The sequence below is a fragment of the Chiroxiphia lanceolata genome, chromosome 3 (assembly GCF_009829145.1).
Source record: "Chiroxiphia lanceolata isolate bChiLan1 chromosome 3, bChiLan1.pri, whole genome shotgun sequence".
Classification (NCBI taxonomy): Eukaryota; Metazoa; Chordata; class Aves; order Passeriformes; family Pipridae; genus Chiroxiphia; species Chiroxiphia lanceolata.
In genome coordinates this window covers 81,729,621-81,756,815 of record NC_045639.1, presented here as the reverse complement: position 1 = coordinate 81,756,815, position 27,195 = coordinate 81,729,621, and the positions used below count along the sequence as shown (strand labels likewise).

Below are 27,195 nucleotides of genomic sequence, written 5' to 3'. Positions count from 1 at the left end.
CACTGTAAGAGATCTTCCCCCTTTTAAACCATTTACTATATTCCTTACATTTCTGCATCTTGTTTCAAAAGTCAATTTAGCTTTTGACTTCTAGAATCAAGTAGCATATGGTTCTCACTTGAATGCATTGATATCATGAAAACTGAGAGATGTTGCTGAAACCTTTTCAAGTTCCCACTGCATGAAACCTTTACTAGGAGTGATAGGTATGTATTATGTACTGCATTAAATTTAAATCAATAAATATAATTCTTATTGAAATCATATGCAAACAAAGTTCTGAAATACTGAAGTAGTGGTTCAATACACCTTGTTTGCAGTAAAATAAGCATTCCTGAAGAGTGATCTGTTTCATTTCATAACTTCAGGTTTTATCTGATGCCATAGCATCAAATACATGACCAAGTTACTCACACATGATGATACAGTTGACTTATAATAATTTAATGTATTATGCAACAAGTGAAACGTACCTGTAGAAAGTCACAAGTACAGGAAAGACTGTAGAACTAAAGTGTACATGAGAAACTGTTTCCACAGTTTTTTCCCCTCTTCAATCACCCTTCATTACTTTTCGACATGGTGAACCTGACCTGAGTTAAAAAGAAGTATTCTACTAGGCTCAGTGCTAGGAAACTGACAGTTGGACTTGATGATCCCAAAGGTCTCTTCCAACTTAATGATTCTATGAAATAATAATAATGCTGCAAAACTTTTTTTTGTTTGTTTTTTAAACTAATTGCTACCTCACTATACCAGCATGTTCCAGCATAAGGGACATGCATTAGCTGTCAAGTGCCAAAAGTCTTCACACTTGGCCTGTGGTTTCTTTACAGGGAAAACCATAGCTCTCCTGCCCACTTACAGTTCAAGTCATCTGAATGCCTAACAACTGACATTTGCACAATGTCTACCATGACTTGTTACTTGCACTGCTTACAGTGTAATCACACAACAACATGTAACTCAATAGCACATTACTAGTGTCCAAACATATTGTGCCAAATTCTATTACTGAGAGATGTGACATTTTAAGGTTTTTCGCTTTTCTTTTACCTTTACGTTTCTCCCTCTAAGGAATGTTTCCAGCCGCACTTTGAAAACAGCCTCCTCTTGTTTATCTTAGAAACATGATAAGGAATTCTTCAAGTGGGCCCAGGTAACTGAGAGCTTGTCCATTAATAAGACTGAGTTCTTTAAAAAAGCTATGCTAGATCAATTCTGCATTTTTCATCTGCTTTCCAATACTGTATTAGAGATGAAGACATAATGCAGAGCTTATGTCTTAAAGACAAATCCCAGTCCTAGGAAGCATGCAGGCTCCCATCAGCTAAAGTATCAGCAGTACAGTGCAAGAGTTAGCAGCCAATAATCATTCCAAAGCCTCCTCTTCTGCTTCTTCCCTCAGCTTTGCTGCCTTTCTCCTGCAGCTTTCAGCTTCTTCCTCTAATCAGCCACTCCCTGAAGACTCTTTATCTTTTTTCTCCTGAGATCACTGCCACTGTACCTTCCCCTACCATGTGAAGCAAGAAAGCACTGGCAAGCTGCAAGAAGTTAAGGTGACCTCGAAGACTATCTCCAGCAGACCTCAAAGGTCAAATACCGATTTAATCACATTAAGTGTAAGCATGTCTAACACCACAAAAGCTATAGAGCAACAGTGTCTGCCTCCAAAACTACCTCTTCTTGCACTGTACACAACCTTAAAGTGACAGTGAATGTTAGTGTACTATGCTAGTGCATACTTACAGCACAGCCTTCAGAAGAAAAACAAACAAAACCCCCAAAAAAACCCCAAACCATGAGCAGAGAGATTGAAGTTCAGTATGGACTCATGGATCTTAAGAGTTTGGCCAGTGGGTGTCTTGAAGGCACTGCAAAAGTACCTCCACTGCTGAGAGTGTTTAGAGATTTTTCTTCTTGAGAACTAGAGGTTTTCTGCTATCATAAATAATAGAACATCGTTTCATCCTCAAGTGTTCCAGGAAAAAGTCACTATTCATCTAACATATAATCCACTGGAGATTTATAGCATTTGAGCAACGAAATACATTCTCTTTAAAAGAAGAGATCAAGCCACGGAAGTCTGCATACTGCAAAAATAAAATTCTTTCCACACTGGAGGGTGAAGGCAACTCCACTTCTTAATATGCATCACTAAGTTATCCAATGATAAGTTAAATCTCTAGAAACTAAACACATCCAGGTCTTCGGCACTTGGGAAGCCTGGAAGAAGACACATGATTTGGCAGTAGCTTCTTTTCTCCAGGCACAGAATAGTGGTAAAGGCAGGAAATAAAAGTTGCATCTTGTTGCTGTACGAAAGTCATGGGCAGGTGTTTTTCTAATCCTGTTGCAAGTTTACTGTGATTTCTATCCATTTAACTATTGTTTCATTTTTCAAAAAAGTCATATATTTATGCTAAATTAATAATGTAATTTGAAAGTGCTGTATCCAAGACTGGCTTGACCCCAATGCTTTCACCTGCTATGCATCTGCAGGGCTGTTGATGAGCACAGGTCTTGGCTTCTGCAACAGAGAGTAACCAACATCAGACTCCCTCTTGCTCCTAGTGGTAGTGGCATCCAGAACCTTGCCATGACTATTTTAATATTGCTTGTTAACTGGTCGATCCTGTGGCACTAGATTAGTATCAATCTTTGTAAAAGGAAGGACTAAGTAGCAAGTAGCAGTTGTACTCCTTTCGTAGCTCTTTTCAGCATTTTTACTGCGGATAGTTTGGTGCTGTCTGCTGAAGTCAGTCCTAAAAAAATTCTAACTAGGAACACTCAGTCTTTAGGAAACAGCTTTGTAGTCAAATTGTTCACGTATGAGACCTCTCCAGCACTCCTGTCAGCAGAAGTGATAGATAAAAAACCCCCACAGAGAAGATACTTGCTATGAAAACTGAATTACAGTAAGTTATTACTTATTGCTGGCACTGATTGTCATGCTGAAAGTATGCATCAATGGAAGACAAAAATAGAAAAATACAGTGTTCAAGTGATATTAAAAATGTTAACAGTTTTTAAACAGGAAGAATTCTCCATTACTAGGCTGGTATAGTGTTGAAAAGAAATGTAATTTCTGACATGCTGTTGAGAAGCCTCCTGCTCCACAAGAGTGACAAGAACACTGACAACATACAGTTGGAATTCTTACTCAAGTGGATAGCAGATAACATTAAAGACTGAAAGAGCACAACCAAACTTTAAGAAAATGTTTCCTATACCTTACTGACATAGTTGGCATTTAGTGCAAGTTCATCACCACTTTAATGTCTTGTGAAATATTACCCAGACTCAAGAATGCTGAAACACAGTAATTTCAGCTGGCTCAATACTATATTTGTAGGAAATATTCAAAAGAAACACACCTCAGCTGAAGTGTGACAAGTAATGAAGGGGCAGGACACTGCCATATCCATCCTCTTCAACTATGAAAGCGCAGCTGCTTTTCCCAGAAATTGTAGCACAGTGCATAGTTATTGAATAATGTGAAAACAATACCTGCTTACCCCGGTGTGGATCTGAGAACTACTGTTCTTAGCTGTTCAATCATAAGGTAACTCAGCCTTAAGGTACACAGTTTTCCATTTTTCATATATACACAGGAGTCTATTAGCACAGCAAAAAAGAGGTAGTTGGGCAGTTTATATTTCCTGTTCCATTTAGCACCCAACGCACAGGTAGCTGGTTAAATCAGATGCCTTGTTACAACAGCTGAACTCAATATTGTTTCATCTACCTCATGAGCTGGTGTAGTGCACTACAGCAACCAAACTAACCTCCAAAGAGATCCACTTCAGCAGTGGCAGCAGTAACAGTTGTAGTTGTGGCGGCAGCAGCTGAAGTAGTTGTAGTATCAGTAGTTGCAGCAGTAGTTGCACTGGGCTCTGCAGCAAACGGATCTGAAATCTGTGGCTCAGAGGTAACACCGGAAAGTGCAGCCAGATTATCTATATGCAACCAGACAATGAAGATCAAATGCGAAAAGTAAGGGGAGAGGCAGAGAGACCACAATCACTCAAGTCCAGAAAGCTGGAGCTTATTCAGGAGTCTTAACATTCAGAAGTCTTAGAAATTAAAAGTATTACTCACCCTCTCCCAAGAGGTCTAATGATTGTCCATTAAAATGACAGCAGAATAAAGAAACAGACCAATTAGTAGAGCTTCCAGACTGAAGATGTTCATTACTCAAATGTTCATTCTAAGTGACATGTCTAGGTTAAACAATTTCTACATTTGATTTTTTAAAATTCAGGAAGTTATTCTAACATGACAAAGCTCATTCTGTTTAATAACTATTCAAAACAGAATGAGTACATCAGTAGAACCCTTCACAGAACTGGCACTGAAGTCAGGGTATTCTAGCAGAGAGCAGCTTACAAATACAGTGTTATTTCAGGATACGACACATGACATCCCTAGTGCCCCAAGTATATTGTAAGAGACAAACAGGTAGTGATCCTTTGACTTGGGACAACTGTTGAGAGGGAGGCAGGCAGGCAGGCAGGCAGGCAGGAAGGCGGGAAGGAGGGGTAAGCATAAGCAGATTGGCTCTGCTCCAACTTTGGTTCTTTAGTCAATTGTTTCTGGAAGCCAACGAAGCATCTTTAATGACAGACTTTCCTACAATTTGATGTCCTCTGAGATCAGTCAGATTGAGCTCAAATACAGAAGTTTTGACTACATAAAAGATTTAAAAACCTGTGAAAACTAATGAGTTTGTCCTATTATATTTTAATTCTGTAGTTAGGATAATCTGCGCTCACCAGCTAACTATTTACTAACCAGTAGCTCTGTGTTGCTCATTGTACACATAACAGAGCCATGGGTTCATCTGATCCACACTGAACAGCAAGCACAGAGTCCAGATGCTTTACTACGGGTCAGCATGCAGGAAGCAAAATGATTTGAGCAAGCACTGCTCAATCTTCACCAATTTGTCCTTATTTTACAACGCTTGTAAAAAAGGCAGCAAGAACCCACATGTAGGTTTTTTACAGTTTTCATAATTGGTTCCTTGGGAGAGCTCTACTTGAGACTGACTGCACAAGCTGAGGTAAGTCAAAATACCATTCTGAAAGAGCAGAACAGTACATTAAAAATGCAGCACTCTGGTATCCCATTACTGCACACCAGGTGAATGTCTCAGCTGGATTTAAAATAAACAACTGTTAGCAAACTTTTAAGTTCTATTAGCTTATTCTTCAATACATTTTTGTTATTCAGTTATGTTATAGATCTCAATACAGAGAAATTACAATTATCCATCACAGCAACCTACACTTACTGTTAAAATGGGAATGATTAAACCCAATATTTTTTGTATATTAATATTAAATTAACAATACTATTAGAAAATCCATGTTCTAAGGCACACTGCAAGGTAGTTCAGAGCACAAATTTAAGTCAATTTGCTTTTATATCCACGAGTCAGACGTCACAAGGATGCAGAATTTGACCTCCTGTATTTTTTGTAATACTATAGTCTAGCTTACCTGCCAAATGCCTATCTATTCACCCTGCAGTATGCTGCAGGCAACATATTACCCTACTTTGATGATCTCCTGTTAGCACAGAAGTGCAGATTATCACAAGTTATAGTCCATTTGCTAGATAACGTAGTATATGTATACTGTATATATCCCTAAATACAGTATATTCACTACAGGGAATATATCCAGTATATCCCAGAATACATAGGATCTACACTGCCAGGGAGACTGAGAAAAGCAAGATCATTTATTGCTGACATGTACTGATGATGCATCTTGAAGTATTTGATATTCACATTCCTCTAGCTATTCCAAGCTGTAGCACTTCTTCCAACTTCCTCTTTCTTCTACTGTTTCCTCATGAGTTCCTACCTTAACTTGCTTTAGCCCAGAAGAGTAAGCACCTCAAGTAGCATGGAGGCACTGTGCCACATCCTCCAAAAAGTCCTGAGTGGAAGGAAGGTTATCTTGTCCAGCCTCCTGCTCAGAACAGTATTCCCAACACCAAATCAGAGCAGTCATAGCTCTGACTAGTCAGGTCTTGAAAAATCTCTAGGAATGGAGAGCTCACTAGCTTGCATCAGGAATCTGCTCCAGTACTGTCTTACCCCCCAAGTGAAATAATTTTTTTCTTATTTCCACTCAAGCTCTTCATTATAATTAACTATCATTTCGAAGAAAATTTTGGCTCTACTCTGTAATTTCTCTTCAAGTAGTTGTAGACCACTTTTAAGAGCCCCCTTTAGCCTCCTCTTTGCCAGATGACAGAGGCCCTGCTCCCTCAATCTCTCTCTGAAGAGAAATCATCCAGATTTCTGGAGTCCTGGTACCCCTCTGCCAAGCCCCTCCACCTTAAACAGGAGAGCCCAGAAGTAGATGCACTATTTTTGATGTGGCTTCACCTGCACAGATTAGAAGGCTGTGTAGTACCTATGAGATTGTACAATTAATAATCACTACCAGGTTCACTCTGCAGGTTTAGTTTAAATAAGTGAATAAACAACCTTTAGCATGGGCTCAAAGATTTTCTCATTATCAGATAAAATATTAATGGAAATTTCAGTAGTTTCACAGAAAAGCCTTTTTAGTTCTCAATTTATGCATGTGTGACATGGTGTTTGGCAATTCTTCAAGAGAGTTTAAAAAAGAAAAATGTTAAAAAAAAAAAAGAAAAAAAAAAGAAAAAGGTAAGATTCCAGTGCAGTAACAGGTCATTATACCTGGACTGGACTCCTGCCAGTAGTAAAATAGACAAAGTTGAAGCTTACTAAGTTACCAAAATGCTATTCTGAAAAATAAGACTGAAGTATAGTTGATGAAGGTAGCAAGAATCCTGGCCAAAGGAAAAGCGATAGCTGTCCTTTTCTATTGTGGAATAAGAGGACTAGGTGCATTACCAGTCAATTTTAAAGTTTTCAGTAATTCAGAAGAATAAAAACACCTAAATACCAAACTACAGGTGTTTTGTTCAAAAAGCAGAAAAAACAAATAAATCAGCTTTCAATTTCTATGCAAATCAATACTTTACAATATTACTGGCTATTTATTTATATTTCTATTATTGCAGAAATGAACAACTGCTTAAAAAAGTTGGCTCCTTCAAGCTCTTTCAAACATCTGAAAAACTTGTATTTCAGTGCTTGGTGATGACAAAGTAAGACAAATAGGATGCAATCAAAAAACTGCAGAATAATTAGTCCCAGGCATCCTAGAATAGATGAATCTTTGGTCTCGTTTTCTGGGTAAGATTACATTTCCATTAATAAAACTGACATTTGTGAAAAAGTAAAATCAATTCAACAGATTAAACTGGAATATGCAAAACATGGTCTACATGAAAGCCATATCTATCCCTATCATATGCAGTGGTTGAGATACAATGTCATCTTTAATGAACTAAAACTAAGAACAGAAATAGGGAATCCAGAAACCATCGGATTAGCACTGATAGTAGAGTCAACATGACTCAGTGTTGCATTCCCGGTGTGAGAGGGCTGATTAGTTCATTAAGCTGCCACACAGGATCTCTTAAGATTATACTACAGTGGGTTTACAACTATGTAAGTTAAATCACAATTACTGGCCTAATTCCTTGTCTTAACAAGACAGGAGTGAACTGCCTACATTTACTGCGGTCCTCTTCAGATCACCAGCTGCTGGTGCTGCCTGGAACAACAGGTTCAGTTCACCACAGAGCTCCGATTCCAGAGAGCTGGTTAGGCATTCCTGTTTGAAAGCAGTTAGCCCTCTATTTCTATTTTTATATTATTATTCTAAGCAGACAAGGTAGGTATTTTATCAAAATACGTTAAGGGTTATCAGAGGTAATCACAATTGCAACAGAATTAAGTTGCCACCATTTGCTGTAGATGCATTTCTATTTTAAAATGTATTTTTGATCCTCCTCCTACTGATCTGTGGGCCTTGCTTTATGAACAGAAGAGTTGATTTCTGCCCTCACCTTTCCATTAAGCACATGAGCAGTTCTAGTTCTTCTGTTTTGAAGTGCCTACTCCACCTGTTCACCTTCATCCATCCCCCTCCTGCTCACTTTTAGTCACATAATCCTGGCTCCCCCCAGCTTTGCAGCCAGGCCCTTATAAGCAGCTTATACTATTATGCATATCCCTGGAAAGAAGAAGTAGCCTTGTGCTGCAAAGGAATGCCTGCCTGACAGGTCAGCAGAAGCCTGGGAGGGAGCTGGGAACATCTTGTGCTAGCAGAGAAAGGGCCAGACTTCAGTTCAGCTAGGCAAGATGGAGACTGCGAGATGCTGACAGTGAGGTTTCTCTACCTCCCCATGACGTGGCTCCAGCAGCAGCAGCAGCAGCAGCAGGAGCAGGTGCTGGAGCTGCCTGCCCAGTAGTGGCAAAATCTGGCTGAAGATCCAGAAGATCACTGGATGGTTTGGAAGCACTGCCAAGAAAAGGAAGAGGGATAATAGATACTGAAGGAATTTATCCATTTCAATCAAATTTTTTAAAAAAGTCACAATTGAATTATAGGAATTACCCTCAGTTTGGATTACTGATGAAACAGAGACACCTTTTTTTCAGGTTTTAGGATTAGAGCAGTGGGCATAAACACCCCTAGTGCAGTGAGTGCCAAGAACACATTACAACCCAGGATGGGACCTTAACTTACCTCCATTACTTGATAATGACATTGCAACACATCTATGAGACTTACAATTAAAAAAAAAGAAACAAACCCAAACCCAAAACCAACAAATCTGAAAAAAAACCCACCACAACACCCAAACCAAAAAATTCAAAATCCCATGTGGTCCCTAAAAACAGAGTAAATAACTGCTGTGGCTGAAACCATCTCCATTCTACTTCAGTATTCCATCATGCATGTCAAAAATCAATAAACCTGCATTTCCAGGCAATAAACAGACATTAGCTAGAAGAGAGTTGGTAAAACTTCAGTGGCTTAAGCCGGTCAGATATTTACTTAGGAAACCAGGTCCTGTTCATCTAGAACATTTAAGTAACAAACAGTGGAAGCTCTTTCTTCAGTGTGAAGTTCTTCACTTAACATTTAAGTCATTTACATCTTCAGACTATCGGTTCAAGCTCAGAGGTTTTTAGACCTCTAGAGTTCTATCACTTCTGCTCATTACAATGAGCAACAGCAGTTCTGGTTTTGACTGGAAAGCAAGGTTCAGATTTTCTCATAGGTCAAATGTTTATTTTTTATTTTAACCTCGAAAAGTTCATTATCTTTGTGCTTCATTAACTGATTGGAACAGCAAGAAAAAGGAATATTAATTCAGAAGTTTTAGAAACAGAATCCTGAAGGTTAGCAAAGACTACTCTGGATTTGCACATTCAGTCTACTCAATTAGAAGTTTATGTTGGGAATGGTACAACATTACTACTACACTGCAAGCAAATCAGAGTAGCCATAACTTTTAAATTTATTTTTTTTTTGTGTTAAGAGTTTATTTATGATCTATACCAGCAGAAAAATGTAACCTATTGAATACTGGTGTACAGTATCTGTAAAATAAGCAAAACTTTTGAGGTAAGTCCCCTGTGACTGGCACCTACCAGCTCAGTAACTCAAATACAACTTTTAAACTTACGTGACTGGAGCAGCTGTAGATGAAGTAGCAAAAAGATCAACTGGAGGAGATGTATCAACAGTTTTTGCTGGAGTAGAACTAGGAGATGTAACGGTTGTGGCTGGAGAAGACTGAAGAAATATTTTAAATATAAATTCAATATACCAGCATTTCTCCACAAACAATTCATGCACAGATTCACATACTTTAAAAACCCAATTTTAACATCAGGTCTTTTTATTGTGAGCTGTTCCCTCCTTTGAAAGAATTTAAGAAAGGCTGGGCTAAGTTTTCACATGGTAGCGAAGCTGAGAAACTCCAAGGTGACTCCAAAGAAAGAACTAAGTTTCTACAGGGTTTGCTTCTGCATCTGTCAGACCCTTCACATGGAATGAAATAGCTGTTTGTCCACAACAACACCTTAGTACTCTAACCACAGAAATGGTGGCAGAAGAGAAATGGTTAGAAACAAGTTAAAAGTTTGTTCGTAAACTTTCAGAAAAGAGTTTAAAGAGCCATCAACAGCACTGAAGGTTAAGTCCTTGGGAAGATACGAGACAGCTCAGCCTATGACTTTGCTTCGTCAGCTCCTCCAATTCTCAATAAAGATACTTTAAGTATGGCAAGGACAGACACTCAGGAAAGCATATTGCAACTCTTCAGTGAACTTGAAGACTCAAGTTACCTTGGAAGGCGTCAATTTAATTCTAAAAGATACTACAAGCTTTGTTACAACATCTCACAAGCTAGAGAGGTACTTTTCCTAACAACTGAAAACAAGCCCTAATTTTAGTACTGCTTGCCATTCTGACCACTTCCAAGAAGCAAAAACAATGGCAAATTTGAAGAGATTTTCCTCTGAGTTTTTCTACTGCTGTCCCATCATTATAACTCTAGCAGTAGATATAAGCTTTCTAGACTCTCCTCAAAGCTTTACTAAGGTTTGAAACTAGAGTGGTCCAAATCCCTCATTTGCATCAAGGAAGAGAGGGTTAAAGTCGTAAGAACACTTTCTGAGCCATCATGTAGCTCTCACCAAGTGGTATCCTATTAAACATAAGAGTGGGTGGGTTTTGTTGGTTTTACTTGGTTTTGTTGTGGTTTTTTTGTAAATGGCTTTTCATAAATATAAGAGCTTTCACTAGAATCAACCACTGAACTGCCTCCCTCAGATTTAGAAGATTTCATTGAGTTTTTCCCGCGCAACACCCATTATTAGACAGAGAGCTATGGCACCTGGCAATGCTCCAGGGATACCAGGAGCTACGATTACTAACACCATAAAGCTGATTACTTTATCTGACACTCAAACCAAGACAGTTTCACTAGCAACTCTTGCTTTACATTAAGGTCAGCAGTCTCACTAATAAAGGTCATTTCTCAAACTAGATATATTAGACGAAAGTTTTCCTCCTAGCTTTTCACACGAATGTGGTTTTAAAAGAGTCAGACCATCCTCCTAAAAAGCTGCAAATGGAGTGAAGGATTTGGAAGAGAAATGCCATGGAGTAAATTTCTCACGGACATAAGGATTAAGAGGGAGGGCAAGGAAAAAAAAAGTTGAGATAAAAATGTGCGTATATTTTAAGCTCTCAAAAAGAGTGATCAACAAATCCTGGCAAAGTTCCTTAGCATCCTTCACTGGTACAAGCACTGCAGCCCTTCAGATCAGTGACATGCTCTTATGGGGCCATTATTTACAAAGCCATTAAAAGATGTAATTTTGTCAATTAGGTAGGGCCTAGGTGACAAAGTATAAAAAGCAGATTAGGACATGGACATCATCATTACGCCCTTATGATTTTCTAAAGTATATCACCTGAACAAGAATTAACTAGTACAGCAACTGGCAGTATTTACCTTGCTCAGAGGAGAAGGAGCCCCAGATCTAGGAAAAAAAAAAAAAGCGGAGGGGGGGTGTTTCAGATAAGTACAGTTTTGGAAACTATGTTTCTGGTCATCAAAACTCCCACAAAAAAAACAAAAACTAAGCATGAAAGCTTTCTGAAAATCTCTACAATTGCATGCCCTTTCCATTTTTCAGAAGTACATGTGCCACTTTAGACAAGAAATGCAAATTTTACTTCAAATCTTAAACAAATCTTTTAAGCTAACTGATACCACAAGATTATTCTGCCTTGGAGAAAGGCAGAGATGCATCCAGATGTCTTGCTTCGGGGCCTACAGGAGCCAGTAGAAAAGAGATACTGGGGCAAGATGTCACCACATTATAAACCCATGCAACAGCAGCAGAACACCACCAATACTGAAGCAGTTATCTAACGTAAGTCTTCCGAGGATGTGTCAGCAAGTTTTCAAAGTCTACTGTTCTTTTAAAGAAAGTCAAAGTTACTTGAAAATAACAGTATTTAAAAGTATGAAAACAGTGAGTTGGAAAGCTCAAGCTGAAAGTTCTTCCACATGCACAAAAATCACACTAACAGTAACTGACAGAGCTTCAATTGTAAGTTCAAATGTACGTCAGTGCGTTTGTTTGATTTCATTATTATGAGGCACCAAAATACTGCTACATATTTTTAGAGCTGCTTTGATCTAAGAGATGAAAGGAGGTGTTAGAGATAAAACTTCACTAGTATTGAACTATCATCCATCCTGTAAGTTACTCGAATTGGGTAAGTCCTAGGAGCTGTAGAACTGATTAGAAGATGACAAAAAATTAGAAATGACAAAAAATAACCTAATGACTACATAAAAAACAAGGAACAGGTTAGCTCATTTTAAAGAAAATATCTATTTCTATAAAGTTTTCAAGCCATCTTAAAAAAACCCACATAATCATGCATGCATGCAAGAGATATGTAAACATATGTACTTACCCTTCACTAAACCGCAAGGAAAGCAACAGTAAAAGAGAAAATACAGGTTTAGCTTAATCCTTCCTAGACTTAGCCATGACAAGTATCTAGTGAGAAGATGCAAAACCATTAGAAAACAAATAGATTTTGATGATAAAAACCTTAGCAGCAGGCAAAACCCTAGCTCCTTCTAAGAGTTCTCCTCAGGTAATTTTACTTCTTTTTGGAAAGTGTCTTACCTGTTCTGCGCGTTCCCCCCCACTCCCATAATTAAAAAAGGTTGCCATTAAGAGGAATTTTTAAGGGAAAGGAAAAGCCTAATCTTTCTTATTTTCTAGAGAAGTAACAAAAAGAGATTGGAGGAGGCAAACCTAAACATCAGCTAATCTCACATTGTCACTATTATGCCTAAATACATGGTACAACATATATACCTACTTGTTGCCAGGTTTTTTTCCTTCCAGTGAGTTTAGATGTTGCTCAAGGGTCTCCATGAGACTGCTAGGAGCCTTGAAAGCAAAGAGAAAGATACACACCTAAATGTATTGCATTAACCTGACCATACTTTGACATCCAGCACCAGCCTCCCTGAAGTCCACCATGCTCATGTTGCTGTTTTATTTACACCACTGTGGAAATAGTGGATTTTTATGCTAGAAATATTCAGGCAAAGACAGTTTTTAGAAAGATAATACTGTGTCCAGATTTGCAGAGAGAAAACATTTACCTCCACTGCACAGCGCCTGAAGCTTAAATCCAGGATGTACTGCTCATCATGCTTTAAATCAGTGCTAAACATTGACAACAGCACAGGTACCCACAGGGTTAATTTTAAGAGTAATAGATTCAAGGTCACACTTTGAGTTTTGCTTTCAGTCAGAACTCCAACACCTTCTTCAAGACCAGAGGATTAGACAGCATTTGCAGCCTAAATAAAACAAACTAAAAGTCCTTCTCAATGTCCCCAGAAGCAGCTACCTTTGGTTCGAGACTCCCATCATCACAAAACCTCACGGGTGTTTCTTCTCAAAATGGCAGCCTGGCACAGGTTACTGTGCAGCTAGCTCAAAATGCAGAAAGATTACTATTTTAGACATCTATAAAAAACTAAGCTTTTTCAAGCCTCCCTGGTCTTAGGTTTTATTTTAAGCAATCTCTTTGTGGTCAGCCAACACCCTCAGGCATGCACTTGCTGTTACAATGGCAGATAGAAAAAGTAGCCATAAATGCACACTAGGCTTAGTTACTCCAGTATAAAAATAGAGTCCGGGTAAGTAGACTCCTACAAGATCAATAAGCAGGGAGGAAACTCTTCAGAGATACAGTAGCATATAATAGTCAAATATTTCATCAGGGTTACGAGTTCATCAGTGGTACAGTCTCTAAACAGGGAATTCTCTTTATCAGTCTCTTTGAGATCAACCACAATTCCTGACAGCAATACCAATGGTGTTTTTCATAAATAACATCTTTAATTTCAGGGCAGACATATTCATCAAACAAGTCAGTTTGCAATGCTTGAAAACAGACTATTCGCTGCTCCTATGCTGAAAAGCCAGCTGGCTGGATGAATCAGATATTTCAGGATGCTTATTACCTGCTAGTACCAATGCACAGTCAAGTGTACTGCATATTAATTTTGGCACTAAACTCAGTAACTTAACACGTGCAGAAATTTAAAATGCTCAAAATAATCTTAAATGACAGACTGAGTTTAAATATTTCCCACGTACATGTGCAATGCAGAAACATCTTGACCTTGCTGCTTTTATAGGTGCATTTATTAATTTTCAGTTCATTGGAGCATAATAAGGAATTGGTTAAACATAAGTGACTTAGTTATAAGAATTCTCCAGCAGCAAGAAAAAAAAGAACAAAGGTAAAACAAACTAAAAAAATCCAGAGAGATTCAGACTTCTACATATTCAAAAAGGCTGCAGTGTAAGATACAAGTTGTGCTACTTAAACATGCAAGGATAATCTATGTTTCAAAAAAAAAAAGTCTATGACTTCCTGTTACCAGTTACCTCTAGACACTTTAAATAGCTTTCCAATATATTATTCACAGGCTTCTTAAAAGCCAACAAGGTAATACAAAACTTATCCATCAAACAAAGAGGGGAAGCTTCAGAAAATTTCTACCTAGAGGCAACAATTAGGGAAGTAAATACTATCCGGCATCCAAATTTGCAAAACTGAGCATTGCTTAATTTCTTCTAAATACTGCTTCAACATCTACAAGTCAGCATCATGCTAGAACCTTAGATATGGGTTCCTCACTAGCTATTAGGGGCAAAACTGTCACACTTTTAGAATAGCTAGTAAATAAAAATGAGACAAGATCTTTAACTGCCAAGATGCCTCCTTAGCCTTCAAAACTTTGCAGCCAAAGTCCAAAAATGACAACTGTCAACTTGAATTACACTACTGCGACCACTTGTTTGCATTTACAGAGTATGTACACATATTGAGTGTCAACACAACTAACTTCTTGCAGAATACTACTGAATACTGTAGTATACCTACTGAATACTTAGTATACCTAAGTTGATACTACATACAAATTATGTATTACTTATTAACTGAAATTCAGTTTTATTATTCACCTTTTATTTATTTATCACTGAAATACACTGCCTAGGTCTTAGACACAAGCTACAGCATGTTGCAGATTAGCCTTAATAAGTGAGAGTCCCAAGCAGCCTTTGGGAGAATACAGTTATGAGGGACTACCTGAGAAGACCACTGAAGTGGTCAGGCAGTTGCATCATTGCAGATCCCTCCCTTCCAAAAGAACTATTCTATTTTAAAGTTCATGGGTGAAGGGGACCATCTGGTAGCAGTAACTAAGGTGCTGCTGAACAAGTGTGGCACTGACTGACAGTGCAGAGCAGGCTGGTGCAAGCAGAAGCAGACAGAAGTGCCACAGAAATTTATACAGCATATTTCATTAACTGAGTTTAAGGTGAATTCTTCTGGTTTTAAGGAGTGGACTGTGTTAAAAAAGAGCCCCTGAGGTAGAGGGTTAGGTGAATATACTACATACAGAATGTGGTCTGGTATTCCACACACTACTTTCCTCTGCTGAAAGAGCGGCCAGACTTCATAGCCTCATAATATCTGAAATCTATAAAGATTAGAACTGTCCACCCCCTCATAATGTCTTACTTTCAGAATTTTTAAGTGGGTTTTTAACCAAGAGAGCCACTATTCTGATGCTGATTTAAACCAGGCTTTCAAGAAGCTTTCAAAAACTACATTAACAAAAACTATACAAACACTTGGGGTTTACAACCGTTAAGCAGTTAATGCTGCTTTTCTGTTCCAATTTTATTGGCATCAAAACTGCCACAGGTGAATTCTTCAGTATGGACCTCTTCCTCTAAGTAAATATCCTTTTCACATTAAACTCAAAGCCAGGCACCCAACTTTGCAAGTGATACCGAAAATGGACCAGTAGCTCCAGCATGTTAGGTGCTATGACTTCCTACCAACATTTATATTTCTGGTGTGCTTCCTAATTACATAACTTTTAGTTGTCACACAGATCCAAAAACACTACAAGAGAAGCTTACCTGTGTAAGATCAGGGATATCACCTTTGTCAATTCCAACTTGCTGTGGATATAAAAGAGTAAAGGGAAAATTTAAGTGCATTATTCCACAGCAGCAGGTATTAATTTTGGGTAGAACTGCTCTTCAAGCTATAACACACTCTGTCTTTAGAAAAATACTACAAATTTAGAAAGCAATGTTCATCTTCCCAGCAGCTACCTCCAACAACCTGCACCAGTCTTTTCCCCCCTCACACATTAAATAATTAAATATCCATTTAAAATAAAACTATTAATAAATGGAGCTCTATTTCACACAGGTTAAGTTCATACTCCATACTGCAATACTCTGTTGTCTCAGAGGACAGCAGTAGTGAACTGCTAAACATAGACTATCCAGATACCTGCCTATCCTAATGAAGTTCTCTGAAATTCAGCCAGTGAGAAAAACCTAGAAGACATCACTTCAAAAAAATGCTAAAGCTCAAGTCACTCGTTTGTTCTGCCATTCTCTGCTAGCATTTCCAATAAAACAAGTTAGGGTCTAAGTCAGCAAATCTTCTATTAATTGCCCCGTTGCTGCACTACAGTTCTTCAGAGTGACTGTTGGTTTGGCTTTTGCAGAACAGCAAGCTCCACTGCACATGGTAATCCTGAAGTACAGTCATTATAACCTCTGTCCAGCAAAGCTGACCTATGTCTCTAAAGTACTTTACTCCCTCAGATTCAATACTCATATCTGACAGTGCAAGTCACTAGGGAGTCTATCAGGCCTTCAGAGATAAGTAAATTAGCAAAGAAACAAACTTTTATTCAGCTCATTACTGCTGTCCATTATGATGAAGTATGAACCATGGTAAATGTGCATGCTCTGCCAAAGAGCCAACTACTACAAATGAGAACCCAGCAAAGGAGTTAATTAACCATGTAATATTCCTATTATCCACATAAGAGGATGATAACAAGAAACAAAACCAGAAAAATCTCACATTCCACTGAATTAGATGTTGGCTGCAAAGACTAAAAAAACCAGACTCACAAAATAATTATGCTTTTATTACTAATTGCTATATCTTCCTCTAATGTTCAACCCTGTCCTAGAAGTATGCATTTATTACAGCATTTCTCAGAAATACTGGTACGTTTGAAATCATGTCACCTCTTACGCTAATCAGGAAAGTTGAGGCTGGCTGCACCATAGACACATGTGGACATCCTAATCAGGACTTAACTACTTCAAGAAGAGCTGAACAAGCAGATTCAAGGACTTTTATACATTTATACACATTGAAACAGATGCTTAACAAGTACAATTAATATTTTATATTGGTGCTAAAAAAATCACAAAATATTTAAGTGCCAGACTCTAGAAGATGGGAAGTCACTTACCTCTGCAACTTTAAGAAACTCTGATACTCTGGTCATTCGAGTTAGAAATCGTTTGTAGATTTCAAGAGCATCTTTACATTGTCCCTTTTTCATTTCAAAAAATTTCTCTAAAGAAATAATTTGACGAATTTCAGTTAAGAAGTCTTACATTAGGTCTGCATTCATCAGCAACTTTAGTTCTCAGAAAAATCACGTTTCAAGAATATGGCACTACATTAACATTTTTCTACTTGGACACCAATTTAGTGGCATTCCTAGTCGTTAGTAGAATTTAGAAGCTGGGCTTGCTGAGCTGCTAAAGAATTGTACAGACCATAAAATTGCACCCAAACCAGCCACAGCATTGCATGTGATGTAAACCATTTATTTAAAGATTAAAAAGCAGGTGATGTAGCTACCAAACTTAAAGTTCAAAATAATTAAGGATACTAAAACATATATTATGTCCTCTTCCACACTCCTTTCAGTCCAAAGAACAGTACCTTTTTCACTTAAGTAGCTCTCTAAACTTCATTTGTGTCCATTATTAAACACAGTTGCCACATATTTCAACCTGAACTTACACTTTAAGTAGCAATAAACAGTGAAATTGTCTACTTGTCTAATTGAATTTTTATGCCCAACACATTTGTATCTGCTCCATAAGCTTCCCATGCCTACAGTTTCAGTCTAAACATGTGGGATTTACTTTTAAGAAACCACCAGAAAGCATCGAAACACTGATAAAGAAGATATTGAGCTTTACAGCTCAGGAACATCTTTTTGCCTGTTCAGTCACTGTAACACTGCTATAATGCCTGTTTCTTCCTGTTCTAGTTGCAGACAGTTTTAGGTCAGTCATGTTGGCCAAGCAATCTGAGTTTTTAGCTGTCTTTATAGACCAGCTGCAGTGCTCACAAATTTTAACAGTTGAAGCTCATTTTCTACACGGTCAGTTATGTTTCCTGCAGTTTACAACTACCCCTGGATTTAGACATCATAAGGAAGCCTTCTACAGGGACAGCTTAAAGTGTGTCATTTTGATGATCACACCAGACTGCCTGAGCTTCAGAACATGCTCACAGCCTCCTATAGACTTTGTAGGCTGATGGTAGGTAGGGTTCTGGAGGAGTTCCAGTTTTGGCAGTCATGCTTTCAGACAGATAAGGAATGTTATTAAGGAGTACATTACTTCATATAAGGCTACCAAACAGCATTATCACTCTCTACAACTTCCTGAAAGGAGGTTGCAGCCTGGTGGGGGCCACCAGCAAGAGGACACAGTCTTAAGCTGCACCAGGGTAAGTTTGGGTTGGACATTAAGGAGAAATTCTTCACAGAAAGAGTGATTAGACATTGGAACAGGCTGCCCAGGGAGGTGGTGGAGTCACCATCCCTGGAGGTGTTTAATGAAAGACTGGATGTGGCATGCAGTGCCGTGGTCTGGTTGACATGGTGGTGTTCGGTCACAGGTTGGACTTGATGATCTCAGAGGTCTTTTCAAACCTAATTGATTCTGTTATATATAACAGAGGAATGCTGGTATCTTAAAAATGTAAAGGCTGCTAACTTTGCAGGACATATTACGCATGCTCACATAGCACTGTACATTCATTTAAGCACAGAGATGGTCAGTGCCTTCAAGTATACATCTGCACAATTTTAAACGCATGTGACAATCCAGCCTCAGATGAACACTAATGTAAGAGGTTATAGCTTAAAATTGTCTCATTTCAGAACAGAACAGTCAAGAAAAATGTAGTCTTCATGTAAGCTAAGTAAAAAATCTGAAGCAGATAAGAAACTTGTCATTCACACACTTGTGGTATGTAAGATAAAGACTCAAGGTTACTTACCTAGTAAGTTAATAACCCCATCATTGTAGCAAGCAAAAAGTTTGATGAGATCTTTAAATAGAAGCATGAATGCAGCATTTATGACACCGTTTGTCAGTTCATTTGGATGAACCTACAAATAAAATATCAGTTATTTACAACAGAAGTATTGAATGCAATCAGAAGTTTTGGCTCACACCAGGTATTTGATGCTTTTATAGACAGAATCAAGCACTGAAGCTTTCACACTAAGACACTAAACAAAAGTTTTTGTTAGCAGAACAAGGATTGCTTTCTTCACCACTCCAAAACAATCCACTATAGCAGAGGAGTATCCACATCAACAGTAAACATCTTAGTCTGGACTCCTTCACCTATCACAAACAAGAGGAAGGCAGATATGCTATTAACAAAGTTTTAATGAAACAGGACAAAAGTTGTCAGTTTACAGCAGAATTTAAGAGAACCTCAACAGTCTACAAGATAACACAGTTGGGTTAATGATGTCAAGACCCTTTCAGTTCTCACAAGAACTGGGGAAGAAAATAAGTGTTCATTTATTAAAAGATATTTCTTTCCTTAAAACTATCTCCTCTTCTGAGAGCACCTACTCACCAATTTCCTATGCCATTTAAGGAATGAAAAACTCATTAGCGAGACATGTATTTCTAAGGTTTTCCTCTGAGAGCTGTAGAGGGTCCTGCCTTCCACCTCAAAGTGTATCTTTCTGCCCACCAAGAACAGAAGAACTTCATGACAGATTCCTTCAAAGACCTCTTCAAAGTGTTACACTGCACCTCCTACAATAATTGATTCCTGCTTTTATCCCAAGGTCAAATAAACAATCCCACTAACATTCATGGACACTATAAATATACGGTACACACTTATTTGCTAGAACAGTCTAGATTAACCTTTAGCCAATTTAGTTTACAGATGAAACCAGATGAAGATTTTGAGGAAGCCAAACAATGTACATGTGGTATTCTAATGGGCTTTTCCCTCTTCCTCAAAAGAAGTTGGTTGCCAAGAGACAGAAAAAAGAGTGCTCAATCTCCTTATTTTGTCCATTTCTTCCCCTCATTGATACAGAAGAAGAAACTTCAATTTCCCTCTCTACAAAACCAAAAGTGCAATCTGCACATTTCATACACAGATGAAAGGGCCATCCGTCGCCACACTGCCTCACTGGGACATTGAAAAGGAGATTTTTTGGCCCAAATGACGGAATGATCAATAAAGCATTACCTACAAGGCGAAATGTGTTCACTAAAATGCAGCAGCTATAAGTTGTTGCCCAGTGTTAATGCTAGGTCAGCTTCAATACATACATCAAATTCAAGCAGTGCATCAATTTGTTCCTGTAATATTGGCATACTCTTCAGCAGCTTTTCAGGAGCCATTGTTCTCATTACACCTTCAGCTCTGCAAGAGGGAATACAGATTAGAAGCCACAGCATTTCCCTTTTCCCTTCCCCTAAACTGATCTGTTGTCTAAATTTACACTTAAAGCAGCTATAACTCATTATAAACCATTTCAAAAGCACTGTCTGATTCTCCTGATTCTCACATTATGATGAGAGCTGGCATGAAAAATCCTTCATCCAGTCACCCTCCCTCACAGCAGGTGAGGAAAGGTTTCATGTTAGAGTGATGAATGCAAGAGATTGATCTCTTTATGGAAAGAAAACACTGAGAGTTTAAATGACTTGACTGCCTCACAAGTACTTAGAGAACTGATAAACTTTGTGTCTGAAGGTTGTTAATGAATAACTAATGACAACTCACTGCTAACATGTCCACAGATGTATAGCATTTCTTAACTGTTGCCCATAGTCTTTTAGCAGTCTTCAAGCATATTAATTTTTATCTATGATTATTACCTGCACAACCACCATTATGTATTGCCCTGTTCTGGCTGCAGACAGGTATAGCATCTCCTCTCTGGAAATGCATACCACTATTCTTACTTATGTTATGCTATACCCTGAGCACCAAAAATAACATGCATAGAAAGCCTTTCCAGGAACATACAGCAAAGCAGGATTCCCAGCAACCCAAACTTAAGTTTATTTAACATCAAGTGTTCGAGAGAGAACTCTTCTGGTCTCCACTAAGGGAATGGCATCTAGCTACACAGCAAAGCTGTCATAGTAGGCCCCACATCTGGCTGTTTGAGAAGCATGAGAGAACAGCATGGCAGCGATGCCAGCATTAAAAGGTCACAATCCCAAGATGCAGAATACACCTGAACTGCCTGAAGGATCCTGTATGCAACTCTGATTAGCAGGAGCATCTTCAGCATGCAGTCAATGAAGCTGCACCTTCAGTGGGTGTTAAGCTGTTTGTGCTTCAAGAGAGAATCTAGAGCCATTAAAGTCTCAGTTAGAGGACTCAGAGACCACAAAAATGTTCTCATAAATACCAACATACTACTCTGGGCTGGGTTAACTTTTTTTTTTTTTAACACAGTTCTTGTGGGAAATAAAACTAATAGTTTACAACCATATTTTGTTCAGTCTATAACTGTTTGCTCTGTTGCCTGCTAAGAACTTCAGGTGTTCACTGCAGGTTTTGTTTGTAATTAGCCATCTTTCTTAGGGAAAGTATCTGGAGAATACTGAAGTATCCTAAATATGGTTTCAGAGTGTTTTCTTTTCCAAGTCATGAACACAGTCTTGCTGGCAGCACAATTTATAAGAGTCAGACTTAACACCCCCAGTTCTGCAAGGCACCTTACTTTAGTTTTTAGTATCTGCCTTACTACCCAGTCTTTCCTCTGCTCTTTTAGCAATTTTCAAACCATTACAAATACTTTAAAAATAAACCAGTTTGGTGTTTTATTGTACCTACACAAAGAACATAAGAACAAAGTCACTGAGAAACTAAAATTGAGCATAATGCCACAAAAAAGATTTTCATGGTAACCCTATTAATTTACGTATCTAAACTTTGCTTACCCTTTCTTCACTCTTGCAAAGTCAAATGCCATTTGTCTGTAGGAAAATGCTTTTTCATTCAAGTATCTACTATAACGCCTTATAAAGGTGGACATGTCATAACCTGCAAAAAACAGTTACACACCTTATATTTAATTTTCATGTTTGGGTGTTCTTTAGTAAACAATAATATACAGTCAATAGACCCTAAGATTATATGATTTCTGTTGCACTACACAACTCCACATACAGAACAGGCATCACAAGACATCTTCTAGCTTCTGAAGAAAAATCAGTAGTGATGCACCAAAACAATCCACCACTGTCCTATGCTGTCAACACATTCATCCAATGCACCAGTGGCATTGTTCCTGGGGAAACCTGCTAGTGGCTCCTACATACTAGGAGAAGTAACATTACTTGATGGCAAAAGCTACCCCTGTAATAATGGAGAAAAATATCAAGTTAGCAAAAAGTTTTCATTTAACTGGTACATGACTTCCAGGATAAAGATCAATTTCAACTTAAACACTCCTGATACTTTAGTCCTGATATGTTAGTCACTCCAGCTCTTAGACAGACCTTCAAAATCCCCCTGACTAGGTTTATCAGAACAAAGAAACTATGATGGCATCCACAGTGTTTAGTGCCTTCCTTGAAGTGCGACACTAGAGATCCTCAAGGCACATAATATCGTACAAGCAGCCTCAAACTTCAGTGATCTTCAAGCCTATGACATCTGAGCAGTTAGTATTACAGTCTGTCCTTTTAAGTTTCTTCCTCTAAGCTACAGAAACGCACGTAGAAGCCAACCCATCTTTCTCTTCAGTGCAGGTCCCTTTTTCCTAGCTTTGTAAATATTCACACTCCTTGACTTAGTCATTGACTACATTTTTCCTCAATATCACTCATCATTAAGTATCTCTGCCATCAAGCATAACACTACCAAATCTGATGCCTCATTATCTATGACATGCTGTTGCATTATCTATGAAATGGCAACACAAGTTTAAAGTGGTGAAGAACACAAATGCATGCATTTAACAGAATCCATCATTGACAAATGCCAGTGTCTTTGAACATACATAGTATGTTTTGCTGAGACAAACACACTTTTAGTATTTGTTTAGTTTTGTTCCTGCCTGTGTTACCACATCTAAAAGATGCTAAAGTTTTTTTTGCGTCACATGTCTACAATCGAGAGTAATGTGGCATTGCTTCGATTTTGCCCATTTTTGCAGCATTCCTGTGCTCTGCATACAGTCTACAAATATTCTCTGACAGCTGAAGAATTATGCTTCTCTCTTCTCTAGTAGAGCTACCATGGAACAAGCTTCTCCTCTTAAGTGAGGGCACAGGAAAATTCACTAATAATTCCAGAGTAAAAAGCAGACCTTGTAAGGTTTAGAGGTAACAAGTCCTTAATTTCTGCCTAGACCTTTCTAAATTTATTACTCAAATCAAATTAAAACCAACCAGTTCTTTTGGTGCTAACAGCCCCCCCCTTAAATATAGACAATGCCTATTAATAAGAATCAGATTTAACAACCCAGTGTTAAATGCAGTGCAGTGCAGTGTCTCCAAGCAACCAAATTACCATTTAAGACTGAGTAAAAACCAAACAACTAAATGGAAAGTTATTAATTTCAACTTTAATACCCATAATAGTTAAGGAGACAGCTGAGCCAGCCCAGACTTCAACTAGCATTTAAGGGATTTGGACAGTTTCACCTTTTGAGTAAAAATATTGCAGGAGATGAGAAACATTGTTCTGAAGTTGTTCAGCAGTTCACTTGAACTTCTGTATTTATCAAGTACGTATAAAAAGGCTTCAGTAGCACATTTTTATATTATTTACATCTTACGAAGGAAGGAGTTAATTAACAATAGTATCTTACTTCAAAATCTTGTTAAGATTATAGACATGAGTAGGCTTACCATGAGATCCACTTTTGTCCAGAAAATTGCTGAGATTGAACAATGTGTTTCTAGATGCCAGGTACTGAATAAATCTCTGCAACACAAAGTTATTTTTCTTATCACAGGCTGTATCTGAATGCTCTGTACCTCCCAGCAGGAAGATTAATAGTCTGCTTCCAGCATACAACATGAAACCCCAGATTTTTGCCTTAGCCTCCAATACGTTCCTCAAAACTTTTTCCATACATTGAGATTAACTACTTTTAGTCAGAATCTCCAGTAAATATAAAAATAGATTCTGTGAAAAACAGAAACCAGATTGTGGGAAAGAGCAATAAAAATGGTTAGTTCTCAAAGAGATTTGAGAGAGCACAAGATTTATCTGCTTACAAAGCAGCATATCCAGGCTAGTCCCAGACTTTCAATCCAGCAGCCTTCAGTTTCAGCCAAACTGAGGGCCTGTTTTAATAACAAGCAAGGCCCCGCATCAAGCACAGGGACTAACAGCCTGAAACAGTTAGAGAAATCAGATGAGAATATTGGCCAAAACTTGGAATGGAACAATAGGAGTAAAAATTTACACCGTGAGAAGTTCACTGCATGAAAACACTTTATATACAGCTAGGGACGAGCAGTTTCACAGTCATACTGAAGTTCTTCAAATATGCTTTCTGTTTTTATGCAGACACACCTGTCTATACAGGTCAATGAAAAGCAAGGGAAAAGAAAACTCAATTGAATAGGCTATTAAGTTGAATTTACAGCTCTAGAAAGGTTTTAATGCTCGTGCAGAGAGAGGGCAGCAATTTGGATGGCAGTACACACATGCCAGAACATCAACTTTGGCCCTAGTCAAAAAATGTGTTTAATCCTGTGTTTTCAGATAGCACATTAATTGTCAACATCTCTTCAAGAATCATTCTTGCCCTTTGTTCTCAGGTCAGAAGAGATGCCTTTGCACTACTAACATTTTTGGTTTGGAATCTGCTCAGTGTCAATGGGGTTTTGGAAGAGCTGTTACCTCATTTCCATGAACCATTAGATGATGTGTGGTGACTAAGGCTTTGAATACAACCACCCAGCTACTATTCGTTGCTCGCTCAAAAAGCGTATCAGCCATCTGAGGAATATTGACGTTTGTTTCATTAGTTGCTTGGATCAAGTCTGTAGGAGAGAGAAAAGGAAGGTATTAGGTGCTACAAATAAGACAAAAAGGTTTGCAGCACGGTCAATTCTCAGACCACCAGGCTGCAGGCCATGATTTTGACAAACAGTAAGTTCAGTGCTTACAGTCCACATTAAAAAAAACAAAACACTGGTCTAGCTCTTTCATCCAACAATACTAGTTTTCCAATAAGTCTGTCCTGACCTATGACCAAACATTGCTCCATCTTTATCCCAGATGAAGTTAGGGTGCACAGCATCACATAACCTTAAAGCTTGCAGGTTTTCCAGTTAACTGTGGCAGTTCACTACCGCTGGGTTAGAGAACTAAGTGTTACTGAATTCTTCACTTACAGATAATACAGCAAGCACACTGAACCCAGTCATATCAGTCACAAGACATATCACCAGCAACAGCTACTCTAGTCATCCCAGAGGTTAGTTTCATCAGCAAGCTCCAGCACACCTTCTAGGGTCTCTACAGACCCAGACAGCAGAAGATTGCATTCAGACATGCATTAAGACCTCTTTAACAGCAGGAAAGAGCACAAGGACAGACATTAGTTTATACTGAAGAATAACAAGTCTTCTGCAAGCAACTGCACCTTATAGAGAAGAAATAAGACATTAGACTGCTATAGGGAACAAAAATAAAATACAGTTTTGTGTCTTGTACATTAGAAAGGTATAGACTTGCACAGAGGAATGCATGAAATTAAGTTTAGTTAAACAGTAGGGCAGCAAGCTTTCTACTAGCATCTATATTACACATGTACTGACAGGATCTGCGATTTACTACATCACCTGTTACCTACAGACTCTTGCTAGGCAGCCAGCAATTATCTTCTACAAGCTATTACCTATTTTTGAGACATGGTTGGAACCTTCATACTGCAACTGCATGACCAAAACCCATGTGATGCCAGACATAGCCCTAGCAAGACCAGGAGATGACTTCATGCAACACAAAGAACACAGAATACAGACCTAATTGTAAGGCTGAGGCTTAAAGTGTGAAGACCTGAGTAAAAAAAGTTAAACAGTTTAACTACTAGACTAAGCAATATCTGTGTTACTAATGAAAATACTCATCTTTCAGTTTCCCTTAGAGGAATAATTTTTAATGATATCTTCCCCACCCCCAGACTAGAAATTTTCATCCAACTACTCAAGTCATTCAGTGTTGACAGATATTCTACCTTAAGAGAAGACAGGTCTTCTGTGACTGATCCTTGCATACCTTAACTATGTGAGTCTGCTGTAAACAATCTACAAGAGTTCAATTCACTTGGGCAGTAGGGTCACCATTATGCAGACTTCCTTTCCTCCCCCTACGTAATACCATATAATGGAGAGCATTAATGCTCCTAGAAGTGGAAAGTCAAGGTTCAGACTGCTCTTAAACTACTGATTCTATCTCTGCAGGGCAGGAAGAGTCCAGAGGACAGGTCTGTCTAAACAGACTGATGAGTCACATCAGCTGTTGAGACATACCTGATGCATTCAGAAATCCACACTGCTGTATCAGATGCATTCAAAAGTTTAGGTTTAGTTTATTTGCTTGGTTGTGGTTTGTTGGGTTTTTTTTAATTCATGACAAGTGATTTATGGGTATTTTTAATTCTATTACACAGACCTATTCAAGAGTCAGAAGCTTGGGAAAACTGCAGTGCTTGAGTTTAAATTTGTCTTTTGTATGGTCATAAAAAAGCTGCAAGTTGCTTTCAGTTTCAGGCCAAGGGAAATATTTTCTGTAATGAAACAGGAATTAAAAATTATGTGAACTGTTCACCCAGTTTGAATTTAATATATTTATTGTCATGGTGGTTTTTTGGTCTTAGTTATGGACATTGGTTTTGGTTTTTTTCAGAACATCTTCTGAAACTTAATGTTGACTTCTATAACCTCAGTAATATTACCCTTGGAGGAGGCAGTTCAGCAAAGTATTACAGTAGTAAAGCCATGATACTGAATGACAGCAGCTGAAGCTCACAGAGCTGAAACAATTCTCCTTGATCTTGTTGTACAAA

General features: G+C 38.2%; 1 protein-coding gene across 6 annotated transcripts in view; it reads right to left on the bottom strand.

The window, feature by feature from the left end:
• SNAP91 (synaptosome associated protein 91) overlaps nt 1-27,195 on the bottom strand; it is a 68,321-nt gene that overhangs the window by 24,132 nt on the left and 16,994 nt on the right. For all 6 annotated transcript variants that reach the window (XM_032682382.1, XM_032682383.1, XM_032682381.1 and 3 more), the window contains exons 3-16: nt 25,023-25,165; nt 24,020-24,095; nt 22,103-22,205; nt 20,474-20,567; nt 19,164-19,275; nt 17,329-17,435; nt 15,962-16,003; nt 12,825-12,895; nt 12,408-12,413; nt 11,431-11,458; nt 9,592-9,701; nt 8,296-8,417; nt 4,102-4,116; nt 3,789-3,959 (exon numbers count right to left, since the gene is read on the bottom strand). In XM_032682382.1, the coding sequence (XP_032538273.1) occupies nt 3,789-3,959; nt 4,102-4,116; nt 8,296-8,417; nt 9,592-9,701; nt 11,431-11,458; nt 12,408-12,413; nt 12,825-12,895; nt 15,962-16,003; nt 17,329-17,435; nt 19,164-19,275; nt 20,474-20,567; nt 22,103-22,205; nt 24,020-24,095; nt 25,023-25,165 (1,200 nt within the window). The remainder of the gene's footprint in view (nt 1-3,788; nt 3,960-4,101; nt 4,117-8,295; nt 8,418-9,591; nt 9,702-11,430; nt 11,459-12,407; nt 12,414-12,824; nt 12,896-15,961; nt 16,004-17,328; nt 17,436-19,163; nt 19,276-20,473; nt 20,568-22,102; nt 22,206-24,019; nt 24,096-25,022; nt 25,166-27,195) is intronic.